The following is a 15,610-nucleotide window of genomic DNA, read 5'->3' as shown; positions in this document are numbered from 1 at the left end:
AAGCAAGACCTCCACACAGCAATGTTTAAGGTTCAACAGACAGTTCAGACAAGTAGGAATAAGGACGTGCAGCAGAAGAAAGGATATATCACGTCGTTACGGATCCCTCAAAGAAAATGAAAGAAAGTTTCAGCTGACCTTGCCTCATAAAGACTCATCAATCTTTCAAGTGCAGTGAAAAGAGTGGAGTCTGAGGCTGTATTAACCTTTCCATCTTTAATTCCTCTAAACAAGCAGACTTCACAGAACGATTTTTTTTACCGTACAATTGTTGGTTCCCAGGTTGCTGGCAATCAGTCATGCAGTGCTTTTGGAAAACATCTGATTAGGAGAAGTTGCAATTATCTCATATTTCTATTGAGCTACAGATGTCTTTAGAATCTAACTCATCTGCTAGTGAACCTTAATTATGTCCTAGAGTATGAGTTTTTAATATTTTTTTGTTAAAAAAAATGAAAAATGCACAACCTTATTTCACAAGGTGCTTATTTTTTCTTTCTTCCCTTGTATATCAATAAACTACTTTATACTTTTTCCTCTGGCAAAATGTCCTTTCTCTCAACCCTTTAATTTTATGGCACTGCAGTAAAGCTATTCAATGAGATATACTCTCTGACTAGAATGTTCCTGCTAGTTTAGTGACATTAGATTATTTTTAATTACTTCTTCGTGGAGGGGTTCAATTAACACTAAGCCGTGCAGTATTTAATTTCAGTTGGGAAAAAGGAAAAGAAAAAAAAAACCAAAAAAACAATGAACCCAAAATCTCTGGTTCACTGGCATTTTCCCAGTTTGGATACGTGGGTTTTTTTGCCTTGAAAAAATTTGTTCAATCCTCTACTGTTACAGTACATGTTAGAATAAAGGTTAAGATGAATTTGTCTCCTCTGAGGCCTCCATTATTGAAATGCACTCAATCATGCATTCATACTCGATGACATTAAAGGAAGTTTGACTTACGTTTTGTTTTCCCACTATGTTATCAAATGGAAGTTCAGGGCTCCAGGATCCTTCAGTAAATGTAGCTCCACTGTTTCTCCTGTCAGAGGAGCTGACAGCCTCTTTCACAATATCTTCAGGTAAAGTCAACAGACTCTCCTCAGGTTGTTTAATTAAATAAGTCTCAATGTTATGTTTTCTCAGGAATTCATTGCGTTCTTTGCCATGCCCTTCTTCAACTTTATAATCCCCATTCAGGCAGTCCAGAGTGGCTTTGGAGATGTGAATCCTCCTGCATAAGTGAAATAAGTAGTAGTAAATACCGATTTTACTAGTATACTAGTGCTCTAGTATACATAGCTTCGAAGGAGGTTTTGAACTCTGCATATTATTTAATATCATGGATAAATAGAAGGTTTTCTACTGCAAATGATGAAAATTAAATAGTGTATTCAAAAACATGAGCTTTATTTGTGGTCAAGTACTCTCAAGATATGTTTACATCAATAAGATGTCATTAACGCACAAAGTTCTGTCACAGGATAAACACTTTGACATTCACATCTGAAACCTTTGCTCATAGTTAATAGTTTAATGGGAGACCTTCCTGAGTAAAATGCTATTCTGAGTGAAAAAAAATTGTACTTCAGGGAAATATATTGAGAGAAAAATAAATGGTAGGCATTAGAGCAGTTCATATGAAGGCTTTGATTTCCTTCAGTTTCCTGAGGTAGCTTAGACATTTGAAATTAATGGTCTTATTGTGCCATTAATTTCACAGTAGGGAAATAGGGGAACTGTGCAAAGGCAAGTGAGGTAATAATTTCTATTAAGACTAAGCAATGAGTTCAATAAGCTTTGGCTGAAGTTGAATTTAGAAGATTACATAGAAAAGAGCTCAAATTTTGCAATAGTATGATAGGCATTTTGTTGTCTTCCAACCAAACTATTTTTAAGAAATCTTCAAGTTTCTACATGTAGGGTAAATTGCAGACACCTCTAGAACACGTCAACATGGTCAGCCATGCTGCACTGTACAATGCCACATCATGAATGCAGCAAGAGTTGTTCATTAGGCATTTATCTAACCCAAGCAAATAGTTGTAGTGACTCTTTAAACCAGCTAATTTTTTAAACTTTGGGTGTATGTCACTTGCTGAAAGACAGACTTGCGTACAGATTCCTAGAATTCAGAGTGAGCTAAAATTCTTGATCTTGATGACACATGCTGAGGTGCTTTTCTCAGGGAATTTGGCTTCCTCCTGTGAAGGAAATGGTCCTTGCATAGCCCTTTGGCAACTTCCTTCTGGAACTCAAAAGATGCCAATAGAGTGTTGAATTGCATAATATTTTGATGGAATACAAGACTATAAGTGCATATGTTATGTGTATGCATTTCCAGAAAATAAAATGCTAGTTGCATTTAAGCAGTGTGAAGTGCCCAGGAGTATCAGAACTTGGCACAAACTGTCTATGTGGAGCATTAAATATCAGCATCTAATTAAAAGATAAAAAATTTGTATCTGAGCCATTTTTTTAAGCTGCCTCAGCTTCCCTGCTCTTTCCCAGGTTTTGTACAACTTTCTGAGGTCATGCTGGTATAATGATCACAGAGATTAGTAGTATTTTGTAGTAAAAAAATCAGTAAAACTCATGATAAAACCCATTAAAAATGTTTCTCAAATATAAGCAATTTTGGTCTGGACTTAAACAGCAAAGCATGTGACCTCTCAGAAAGATGATGCATTTCCTAGCTCTAAGAAATCCAAATACGCTAAAGTGATTTAACTAAGGTACTAACCTAAAACTAAAGAAAAACAAAAAGAAAGAAAGAGAAAGTGATACACCAGTTGCCAAGGTGACTATCTCTGTGTTTAGATTCAACTAGTATAATTTGGGAAGATTGTGTAATAAAGCCCTGAAATAAGGATTTTATGATGGATATGATAACAGCTTTAAGCAGAGTATGGAGATAGCTATTAATGTAATATCCTTAAATGGGTCAAATATTAATAAATAGTTGGCAGATTAAAAGTATTTTCTGGCTTCACCTATTGTACTGCTTGCTTAAAAAAAACTTAAAATGTGGAGAGATATCTTTTAATTTTATACAAATATAGTACCTTGGGTACCTGAGTATTGAAATCAAAAATGTGTTGCCTGACCTACTCTTGAAAGCATATCAGGCCCACAGTGTTAGATGATGCCTGTCATTGAGACATAATTGAAAATTAATTATTATGTAGGTTTTATGCAATTCAGTACTGGAGATTAATACCTACATACACTAAGAAAAGACTATTAGAAAATGGGATCATGGCAGAAGAATGTCACTGAAATAACACTGTAGGATCTTACATGGTTTCCTTCCCAGGTGTTGTGGACACATTTTTTACTCTCAGAAAACTGGAAATTACCATTTTTTTTCTCAGTGCTCCTAATTGCCTTCTCTCATGGCAGCTGGGCTGTTGGTATGCTCCTTCTGTCAGGTGCAATCTCTCCCTGCATCACCCATGCTCGTGGGGCCTCAGGAGGATGTGCAGGCATCGAGTGGAAGAGCTGAGCCCCTTTTTTGCTGCTGTCAGAGTGGGTGAAAGGATGTTCCCCATCCTCAGCTGCCTCCCTCCACTATGCCCTCAGGAAAATGGTGCAGTTCATCTTTGCTCTTGTTTCACATGGTGAGAGCAGGACTGCTCACAAGCCCAGGGCAGCTTTCCTGATGAAGCCGATCTAGGAATGGGAATGACCTCGGTATTACAAGTAGGGGGATTTGAATGCTGGTGGCAGGGAGGAGTAAGGAGAGGCTGAAATCGACTTAACTGCTCTATTAAATCTGCTCTGCACACTAGGAAACTCTGATGTAAATCACTATTCTGAGGGACCTGGTTCATTGCTGTCACATACAGGCTTTGCTCTACTGGCACACTGCTATCCAGGAAATCACTCTGCTCTGACAGACTGAAAACCTGCCAGGCATTTTTTCTACAGCAAGGCTGTGCATTTTCTGGGTTATTCTGTACAACTAATAGCTGTACGACTTGCACACATTAACAGCAATAGACTCTGCTTTTTTCAGGTGTGGATGGTGAAACTTGAGTGATCAATTTGCTCATGGTAACAAAGCATCATCTTAGTCATCTGGGAGTATCACGTGGGATAAGCAGCAGGCAATGAAATTTTTTTCTGAAATTTGATACACGGGTGACATATGCAGAGTACAGAAGTTGTTCTCAGAGCATGCAGAGTTTCATTTTCTGCTAATTCCAAGAATACATATTAGAATAAAGGTTTACTATGTAGAACTGTGGAAGGGGCCTGCATTTGCAATATATGAAGCACATTTCCTTCCAACTTCCTGGGAACATGACAGCTCTGACAGATCCTGATGTGTTTGTAGAGAGTACAGCACATGACTCAGTTTTGATGACTTAAAATCTCTGTCACTCAAGGTGACAGCACCACTTAGACTTTTTTCCACATAAAGATGTCTGCTGCTATTGCTTCTAAATCCCATAGCTAAAAATGGAATTGTATAGGTGATCTTTCGTACATCTTTTGTCAATGGAAGGTGGAATGGAAAGTGAACAGAAGATTCCTGCAATCGCTACTGTTGATTCAAATTTAGGATTTGCAGCTTCCAAATCAACATGATATACAGGTCATATCAGGCAGAAATAATATTCAACTTTCAGGTGAATCAGACACATCAGATGCACATTAAAAAAACTAGGCAGCTTAATGGAAAACCATACATTTTCACATATAGACAGTTGAGATAAATATCTCGAAACATCTACTGAAGCATCAAATTACTTAAAAGACTTCCTAGAGAGCCTGCTGTTCATAACAACTTGTTATTAGCATATTGACCTATGAACACATAACTCTTCCCACATTTTGTGCATTAGGAAATAAAAGAAATTATAGCTTTGTACCTCATGATAGCATTTGAATGGAAAAGGTGAGAGAATGTAGCCTGGAAAATCTAATGAATTGTCAAAACCTAACTGGGAAATCTGGTCTACCTCTGAGGACTATATGGGCTGGAAACAAAAATTGATCTTTCTCAGAAAATCAAGGCTGACAAAGCAAAATAAATATTTTTATCTTGTCTTTTCAAATGTCTCTGCAAGCTGACCATTTCTACCCTTTTTGACCATAGTCTCACTAACCCTTGCCAGCTGCAAAATAGCAAAAAACAGGTCACAGTTGATGAAATAATGTAAGACAGTTAATCTGTTGGCAAGGTTCACAGTGTAATGTGCTGGCAATTTTTTCTGACTGTGGGAAATACACACTGCCTTACCCAGGAATTCCACCTGACTCGAGTTTGTTTGCAATATCCACGTCCCATGACCAGACATCAAACTGCCACTTCCGCAGGCCCAGCACTCCGCACAGAACCGATCCCGAATGAATCCCTATTCTCATGTCAATGTCATGCTTTGTTCTTGATCTGACATATCTGTTAAACAAAACACATAAAGAAAAAAGACTAGGCTTATAAAATATATGCCACGCTTTTCCATATCTTTTTGAAAAGGGTATGTTGTAAAACACCATGTCAATTAGCTGTAAAGTGCAGTCTAGCCTGTAAAATGAAGAGAGAACTTTCTAAGTATCAAAGGTACAGGTAGTGATAAAATTACTCTAAAAGCCAGGTTATCATTAAGCACTTAATTGCCTGCATGGTTCAGTGGCACACTTATTATTCCAATCGGATAGAAAGAGAAAGAGAGGGGAAAAGGTGTCTGAGTGAAAGTATTTTGTTGGACTTATTGGGTGTTTAACTTGGAATTATAAAATACATTTCAGGAATGGTATGCAACTGTTGGAACAGTATGGAACAATCAGAAACTGCATGGACAGTTCAGAAACAGGAACTATTTTCATCAAACCTGTGTATTCTTTTATATTCTACTGCCTTTTTTGAATAATTTTAAGTTTTTCAAAAATATTATTTTATTGACTGGGATTTTCCAGAGTTACTTTTTGTCAAATGATTAATTATTTTCATTATATTTGGCCAGAACACCATTTGCTCTGTTATGACAAATAAAAAACTCTGTGCGAGTTTAAAATCAGTTTTGTCCATTCTGTGTAATGGTGAGGACCATTTCACCTCTCAAAAATAAACACATATGAGCATATTTGTTAAGAGACTGCTTTTCCAGTTCTGTTTTTGTGACAATAAGTGTTTGCACCAGAAATAGTATTAAAGCTTGTATTCATTAATCTTTAAATTGTGTGCTCCGGATAGGAAAAGCACATTGCTCCTGGTGGTCTACAAACCTGTTGTGTCTCTGTAAAGGGCCTCAGCTCTACAGTCACTGAAGTCAATAGAAGCACAGCAAGATCACACCACAGAGCAGGCAAAGAACAAACAGCTCTATTTCACAACTCTGAAGTTAACTACCGTTGCCTCAGATGCCTCAGATACTTGACAGATACTCTCTAGAGGACAAAAGGGTAAATTGCTCACTGCATTCAATACTTGGGCTTTCATTGTTGCAACCGAGCATCAGCTCAGTTTGTAAGGGGGAAAGAAAAAGAGTTCTAAAGTGGAGAGAAACTAATTGTATAAAAACGTGAAGAACTGAAAATAAGAAATTAATCTTTATATCCCTTTCCCACGTATTATGAAAACTTGGAGGAAAGCAGGCATGTGGTAAGTCTCAGTGCAGTAGTTTGCCTACAAGACCTGTTTATCACATCAGGAAACCAACATAATTCAGATATTTAAGAGAAAGAGGCTTTAAATAGTTAATCATAAAATAATAAAAAAGAAGCTTTGAGAATGCATTTGTCTGTGTTCTTAGAGTTTATAGTTTTCATTTACAAATTTCTTCATTGCTTTTCAAGCAAGAAGGCTTGAAATACCAAAATTAAACAAGCAATCACCTTTCTCTGGAAGATGGGATATGCAACAACTCCTCAACACTGAAGTACTTTAGGTGCTGTGAGAGCAGATAATAGAAGTGAGACCACTGTGATTTTAATTTATTTTGAATAATTTTTATGCGTTACAAAAAAACCTAAACTGACACTCATAACTGTCAGAGGAATTGTCACACAGGATTGTTTCCCCAGTCTGCCTTTTTCTTTTGTTCGGATAATTATTTCTCATTTTATATCTGATTTCCTTATCTTGAAATAAAAGATAATTGTATCTAGAAGAATAATTGAGTAAAAAGCTTTTCATTGAAAAATGCACTCAATAAGAGGACTTTGAGTTTAATAAAATGTTTTAACAACCTATATTTTTGTAATCTTTCTCTATACATACATAGACACACATGCTATTCTTCCAATTTCATTTCTATTTGTCATGTCCTGCTCTAGGTTTGTCTAGTTTAGAGAAGAGGAGGCTGAGGTGTGACCTGGTAGCTCTCGAACAGCTTCCTGAGGAGGGGAAGGGGAAAGGGAGGTGCTGAGCTGTTCTCCCTGGGATCCAGTGGCAGGATGCATGGGAATAACTCAAAGCTACATCAGTGAAGGTTCAGCTTGGACATTAGGAAACATTTATTTACCAAGACTGTGGCCAAACAATGAAACAGGATCTCTAGAGAGGTGGTTGATGCCCCAAGCCCATGATCAAGAGGCATTTGGACAGTACCCTTAACATGCTTTAACTTTTAGTGACCCTTGAATCAGCGGGCACTTGGACTAGATGGTCACTGTAGGCCCCTTCCAAATAAAACAGTCTGCTATTCTATTCTATTCTATTCTATTCTATTCTATTCTATTCTATTCTATTCTAAATTTTAAATACTGTAAATTGTGGTCTTGTATTTGTACCTGATATGAGAACTAACACACACAGGTTTCGCTGGAGAGACCAGGTACAAATGATGGTGCAACTGAGAAACTGTGCCCCTCTGTTTCCAGAGTGTTCACTAAGGATTGCTGGATTTAACTTTTCCTTTGTGATAAAAATGTGCTGACGGCCAGAGAAGGCTTTGGCATCCTTAATCAGCCACATAGGACTTCTGCATTTGTCCAAAACCTCACACAGCTGTGCTGTCCACACCACCTCCTGCAGTGTGCTGCAGACACTAATCAAGGTCCTATCCCCCTTGCCTTATCTGTTGTCTTTCACAGTCTCCCAGCGACTCTTTATGTGCTGCTCAGGTGATATTTGATCTCAGCTCTTCATCAGCAGACAGAGTGGATTTGGCTTCCTGCCCACACCCTTTGGCTGAGGGACATTTTCTTTCTCTGCTGCAGTGCTGGTGCACATGCAGGGCTCTGTCTTTGCATCCTCCTCTTGTCATGCACAGCAAATGTGCTCCTATGTTGATAAGTGGGAAGGCAATTGCAGGAGGGGACCTGATCACATGAAGTCACAGTCTGAGATATATTTAAACAGGCCTGTCCAGGACAGGAATCAAAGCACAAAAGTGATCTAGTCTCATTCAAATTACTTTATTATTTGCAACACAAGATTGAAAGCAGAAGTGTTGAGAACCTGTTATGGAAACATTAGTTTTCACAAAACTGTAGTTGTGAGATATTAAATTGAAAAAAGAAAAACAATAGTTTAATTTATTTACAAATTTCTTTGCAAAGACTAAAAAGTTTAAAAGTGAGATGATTTGTTAGTGTGTAAAAAGTAATGGAATTATAATTATTTTTTTCCTTTAAAATTGGGAGTGATGCGGGATGAAAAAGATTTCTGAATTATGTAAAAAGGGAACTTAATCATGGTCAAACCCAACTCCCTAGCATCCAGACTACCACATACTTTAGGAGGTCTTGTTTATATACAGGTATAGGAAAAACAAAGCCTGAAATAACAAAGTCTGGATCACCTTCATCAACACTGGTAGTTCTAACTTATTCAGAAAAAAACTTCTGTTAAATAATAGCATGTACTACATAAAAAATGTAGAGATAAAAAAAATTAAGAGAGTCCATTTTGCATAAGCTCAGGTGTTCCACATCTTTTAATTATTCTCTCTCTTAAATTTATTCAACTATCAGTGAAACTTCTAATTAGAAAATTTATTTTCTTCAACTACTCCACAGGCTCTCTGCGGGTACATTGACAAAGTGCATTTTAGAAGATGAATTATTGATGATCTATAAAGCAGCCCTCTTTACCTCACAATTGCTTTGATATCTTATCCAGGATGAGGTAACTGTGACTGATGCTATTGTTGCCATTCATCTCATTTCAGTCTAGCCAGAGATAAAAAAATTCAATGATTTTAATTGGACCTTGGCATTTCCTTCTGGTCAGCATTCCTTGATGGGTATTTGATGTTTGTGGTGTTAATTGAAACCTTTCCTATTTGCATGAGAAGGTGAGCTAAAAGTCAGAAATTTGCTTTTCAACCTTTTCTGTAGCTGTCAAAAATCTGAATGCCCTGGAATTCAGGCCTTGAAGATTGAGAGTGACACACTGGCTGCTTCTGTGCTGACCAGTTCAACTGTGCAAGGTTCTGTCTATGCTTTGAGATACTTAAAACAACCCCAGAATGTTTTTTCATTCTCACAAAGCCCTCTCACAACCTGTTCCAGGTTCAACAGTTTGCATGTGATGAAGACCATTTCTAGTAGGTAATTTGAATGCAACTGCCTGGTTTTGGAATCAAAAAGACTTCAGAAGAATGGAGCTGGCCAGCCTGTTCCACTTTTAGTGACAGCTAAAATTCTCTGGGGTTGTTCAATTTACCCATCAAGATATAGTCATTATCATCCTCATGCAGGTGAATTAAGAAATTCTGTGTATTCTGGTTGAAGTAAGTAAGGATCTTAGCTGACTCTGCTGTGAGCAGAAGGATGGACAAGTGATTTCCTGGTGTCCTCTGCTAACTGAACTGTCCTTTGATTGTAAGGTTCAGTTATATAGAGAATGTTTTGGTTGGACTCAAGAGAATTATGGAATTTTCCTAATGTAATGCAAATGCTTTTTGGTGCTGACATGAAAGTGTAGTAGACGAAGTGAGGTAAGTGACCTTTTCAGTATGACTCTGGGAACTGTCATGCTTGTGAAGGAGATATCCATTATTTTAAAAAAGCTAGGTAACAGGGTACACTAAACTACTGAAAAGCTTGAATAATACAGCACAGGTAATGTGACTTATGAGCTGTAACACTTCACAGATTAACTTTACATAGGTTGAATTTACAATTTAACGTAGATATTTTCCCAAGGTTCCTGTTTAAAAAAGCACCTGGATGAGTTTACCTTGGAGTTAGAACTGAAATCTAATGTCAGCAGAAACCATTATCTGGAGAAGTTTCATATTGCCAGACCCATCACTAACATAACTGACTTGCTCTGAATTCAGATAGATACTGTAGTGTCCTGCGGTGATGTTATGAAACTGCTTTATTCCTTCGGGTGTCTTGGGGAGCTCGGTGGGGCTCGGGAGGGAGCGCTGGGAGCACTGTGCTGCTTTTCTGGGTTTCCTTTGTGCTCCAGCTAGCTGGGAAAAGGTTCTGTTGGTTTTTCTCTTGTTCTTTTTTTCCTTTTCTTCCCCTTGCCTCACTGCCTCCCTTCCCTCCTCGCTGGTCCAGGGAGCCTGCGGGGGTGGCCCCGGCTGGTCTAGCCCATGTGTCTGTTCCCTCTCAGGGAATTTGTTGTATTTTGAGGGGGTTTTTTTTATCCTGTTCTACCCTGTTTTGTTTGTGTGTTGATAAACAGTTTTGTTTCTTTTTCGCACTTTCAATTCTTGTGACCCATTTGTCTCATTGACAGAGGAAGAGGGTAGGCCCTTTTTCCTTCGGAGGAGACACTCACTCTGGAGTGTTTCTTCCTGAAGTTTTGTCTCAAAAACCGAGACATGTGGCTACATGAGCAGAGGTAATACTGCTGCATTCCTGTTTCTTATGTCAATCTGCTCTGAGAGGCAGGAAAATAATATAGTACAAGGAACTACGCACAGTATTATTAGAAGTCTGCTTTTTCATTTGAAAATTGTATTATAAAAATCGATATAATTATATACATACATACATGCATACTTACATATCTATATATATACACATTTTCCAATATGGCCTTGATTGTGTTTGGTGGCGCATTCAAAGGAAAGGGGTCTCAGAAGTACATGAACCCATTAATCTCTACCTGCTTTAGTTCATATCATCATCCAACAGCAAAAACAGGGAAAGACAAACTGTCCTGGTGCTCTGTCCATTCACAGTCAGTGGCTCAAATGGACATGTGGAAGTGAGGATATGATCAAGTTTCAGTGTGAAACCTAATCAATCTTAGAACTGTCTAAAAAGTTCTGGCTGAACTTGTGAATATGTCACAATATCCCTTTGGGTTTGTGACAATATTCTCTCTTCTGTGAATTGGAGCTCATTGCATCATAGGCAGAGCCTTGTACATCATAGGAGAAATAATCTGTGGAAGGAATCCAGAACTGGATGAATGATATTATTATATAATTACATAGTTTAAAAATCTATTAATAATGGAATATGAAAGCAATTCCTGGCTCTTTTACTGCCTGAGTAACTTTAACAAGCATCGATCACTTCATGACTTTTGTTAATACTCAACAGATGATGTTAAAAGCAGTTTTTTCATGCTAAAAGCAGGAAACCTGCCAGGGCAATCAGGTATTTTTGGCTGTGGGTTTTGTTTGGGTTTTTCTAGTTTTCCTTTTTTTTCCCTCTCTCATTAATTTGCCTTAATATTAGTACTTAATTACAGACTTTTAATGAAGACAAGCTGTTATTTAATTTCTGGAGTTTAGCCTATATTGCATGCTGGGACCATTTATTCTGTCATAATAGTTACTTTTTCAGATGGTATTTTAGTGGGAAATGATCCAGCAAATGAAACAACTTAGGACTCCTTGATTTACCAAACAAATATACCAGCACAAAGGTTTGTTTGAATTTCCACTGTTATGTATAGTGTGCCATTTTCATCACTGCACCATGAAAGCGAGTCCTTGAGGAGCTGAGTCTCACACAAGCTCCCTTTGCCTCTCCTCCCAGTCACAGAGATTTCAGGAATAAGAACATCTGAGAAGGTGGTGTTACCCCTGACAGCCGCTTAGCTTGGGTCATAATTGTTAAAATGAAACTTTATCATCTGATGATGAAACATTCCACTGGTATCCAATTTCCATCAACAGTCAGTACAGACAAGCATTGATACAATAAAATTAAACACAATGAGAGTTATGCTGCATGTGAAAAGATAGGAAAACCAGCTGAATAAAAGAACTCCTCATGAAGAGCTTGTCTTTTTTACTTTAATTCCTATTTCCAGCTGCAGCTAAACAGAATTTACAGGTCCTTGGGTTTTGCAGCACAGATGGAGTTAGGATTTTTTCTCATGCCCAAATGTAGTGGAGCAAAACTGCCTTACTTTGGAGTAAATACCAGATTCCAAGGAACCTTCCTGTGGTTAAAGGTTGCCCATCAATTGTTCTCAACAGTTAAGGGAGCAAAGAACAAGAAGACAGATTGGAATAACAATAATAGTGCTTCTTTTATGAGATTTTTAACAAGGCATGGTGATATAAAAAAAAATTACAGAGAAAATAATGATCTTTCTTGGATTATTTTGTTGAGTTCTGAACAGTTCCTTTCATCTGCAAAAAGAGTAGTGGAGCTGCAAGACTTAAGCTTAAAATCAATTTGAAGAGTCTCAATTAACAATAAATTAACAATTCGGCTGTATGGATATGTGCTGTATGAAAACACTTAGAAGTCCCTCGTGAGAAAATCTCTCCATAGATTTATTTTACATGTTGTGTAAAGAATGGATTTGACATTCTTGTTCTATTCCCTTTGACCATGCAGTCATCAAGGACAATAGAAGGAATATTCAGCAATTGTTCCTGAGATCATAGGGGTTTTTGGGCTCTGCCTCACTAGTAGGGTTGTGCTGATCGGTGCAACATTACCAACCACCTGTTCTCTCCTGTCAGTGGAGAGAAATGCTTGTCTGTATAACTTCAATGCAGCTGTCAAATCTGAATGATGGTTTCTCATATCTTGAATCATCTCCCTATTACTTTAGACATAAAAAAAAAATATTTTCTGAAATCTTCAGATGAAGATAAATAATTTTTTAATCATCAAAATACCATTTCCATCACATTTTAAATATGGTAAAATTCAGTGGGGACCAATGTGATAAAAAACTCACTTTTCTAAAGAGGGAATTTTTTTTCATCTTAACTGTGAGAGATATCTACTTCTTTAATTAATAGACTGTAGATAACTCCAAATTCCCTCAGAAATGTGGGCAGAGGTATTTCTAATATTCCATGGCAGGATTGGTACTCCCTGTCAACTGTATAAACACACATTAAGATAAGCAACATAAGGTTCCTATACTCTGAAAGAAAAGGCTGGGGGAAGAATCATCATCATTGCATAGACAGAAAATCAGATACTGGGATTATCAAATAAATTGGAGGTAATCTGAACTGAATTTATCTGCAATGGATGACACAAGTCCTGATGGACTTTGGTGTCATGGCTCCAACTGACAGTAACTGTCATTTAAGATACTGAAAATAGAGCACCATTTCTGGATTACTGCCTTCAAGACCCTGTTCATAGAAGGGCATGGGGTGTTACAGACTTTCACTTGTGTAAGGAGATGGAAAGAAATTTACTCTCTTAGCAGAAAAAGGATTTACAATGAGTTGGCTGCAGCAGGTGTTACCAAGGAAATGCAAAAGATTTGATGTGTGTAGCCAAAAAATTTTAACAATGCTTGTAGATTTTTTATCTCTGTATTCTTTAATTCATGGTTCACTTTCACTGTGGGGATTCCAGAAACAAAATATTGATTGCTTTGTTCAACATTTAGCCTGTGATAATTGAATCCAGCCTTCTTAGATATCACTGTTGCATAATCATTATTCAGTTACATTTTCCATTAATTAATTTTAGTCAAATTCTTTCTCTATTAAGAGCTCAGTAATGCAGCTGCAGTGTGCATTAACTGACTGATGTATGTCAAGAGACAGACCCAGATAAAAGGGGCAAAGAGGTCTGGAAAAGAAGCAGACAAAGAGATTGGACAGCAAAATATCCAGGGAAAAAGGAGAATGCTCGTGTTAGGCAACACTGTTTTAGGGAAAACAGCAAAAGAATTTGGATATGAGAAACTCAGTAATTTTTTTATTGATATATCACTAAAAACCCATAAGTATGAAAAAGATGGACAAAACCTCTCTTGGACTATTACATATTAGCCAGTGTCATGGTAACTCATTGGATAAGCTCTACCCACAGCCTGCTGAAACTTGATTATTATTAATTGTAATTGCATCCAAATACAATAATCTATCAGCAACATAATTATATTTACGTGATGGGAACACATTCCTTCATTAAAACACTTCCATTGCTTGTGGATTTAAGCAACAACCTAATTTAGCAGGTAAAATTAGTTCATCTGGCAAATCTCAGTACTTATGAGTTTGTCTATGAGCTAGTTTCCAAGCTAAAGGATAGCCAAAGCTGTCTATTTTGTGTTTATATTGTTATTTAATTTTATTAAAAGGATTATAGGAAGCAATTCAGATTCCTCCTCTTCAATCTCCTCTTGAAAATGACAACAGTACAAAGTGAGAACTGCCAAGAACTGTGAAACCTCTCAGTTGTACACACAGCTACTGTGTTACATCTCTGCAGTAGCACAGGTTGATAAAATCATTTAGTAACCGTTCCCATGCATTACATGGATCAAAAAAGTCCTGTTCTTTTCACAGTGATAATGCTGAGATTTCTGAACCAACATAAGAATTGTCTAGTAATAGCATTCTCCATAAAGAAGTTCAGGACACTGGCAGAAACAGTGAATCAGGGGGAAAAAAAGGCATTACCTGATAGTTTTGATCATGCTGAGTCCCATTTCAACACAGCAGTGTGCATGGTCCTGGCGAGGTTCTGGGAGCCCTGATACACAGTAGTAACAATCCCCCAGGATCTTTATTCTGAGACAATGATGTTCCTACAAACAAATGTATCAAAGAGAAAGAAAATATTTGCATTGTTTTTTCATAATTTTAATGTGAAAGTAAAAATGGTTGAAAAATTACTGTAAAAAAACCCCAAACAACAAACCCCCCCACCTTGTTTCTGGATGTTTCCTTCCTGACATTAGTACAATTGTAATTTATATCACTTTTGAAATAAAGTCCTTTACTTTTGCTGAAAAAAAAGGTATAGTGATTTTTCTTTTATGGTAATTAGAGACGTCCTTGCTGATGGGAAGAAAGGTTTCATCAGAGCTAGGTGGAACATAGGCCAAGGATTCAGAAACACCAGCTGAGATAATGAATAACCCAATTTAGGCTATGTTCCTCCAGGGCATCCTTTCCTGCCCCATTTTTACACTGGAAATAAATGAAAAACCTCTTTCCTCCCACTGAGAATTCCTTCCCACCTAAAGTTTCCACAGTCACACTCGAGTATTCCCAACAGCTATAGGAACTGATCAAGTATCTGCATGTCAAGGATGTCAAAGGTGTCTTGCATCAGGCTCATGCTGGGGTGGAATGATGTTTCTTTGGCATCCAGCTAGAGACATCCTTTACCCTAAGAGCAAATAGGGAGTTTAATTTCAAAAATACATATTAACGGTATCATTACCTACTGAAAGAGAATATTATTTTGTGACTTGATCATTATTTTAGAAGATCCTTTTCTCGTGAGAAGAAATACCTGAGTTGGTGAA

The 15,610-nt window shown here is 37.4% G+C and overlaps 1 protein-coding gene across 1 annotated transcript in view; it reads right to left on the bottom strand.

The window, feature by feature from the left end:
* The window catches only part of ADCY8 (adenylate cyclase 8), a 120,346-nt gene that overhangs the window by 43,072 nt on the left and 61,664 nt on the right, over positions 1-15,610 (bottom strand). Inside the window, exons 5-7 of the mRNA XM_017746100.1 lie at positions 14,757-14,884; positions 5,246-5,404; positions 961-1,231 (exon numbers count right to left, since the gene is read on the bottom strand). Of these exons, the coding sequence (XP_017601589.1) occupies positions 961-1,231; positions 5,246-5,404; positions 14,757-14,884 (558 nt within the window). The remainder of the gene's footprint in view (positions 1-960; positions 1,232-5,245; positions 5,405-14,756; positions 14,885-15,610) is intronic.

Source organism: Corvus brachyrhynchos, unplaced genomic scaffold, assembly GCF_000691975.1.
Source record: "Corvus brachyrhynchos isolate BGI_N302 unplaced genomic scaffold, ASM69197v1 scaffold28, whole genome shotgun sequence".
NCBI lineage: Eukaryota > Metazoa > Chordata > Aves > Passeriformes > Corvidae > Corvus > Corvus brachyrhynchos.
Note: the sequence above shows the minus strand (reverse complement) of the source record. Positions and strands in the feature narration are given on the sequence as shown.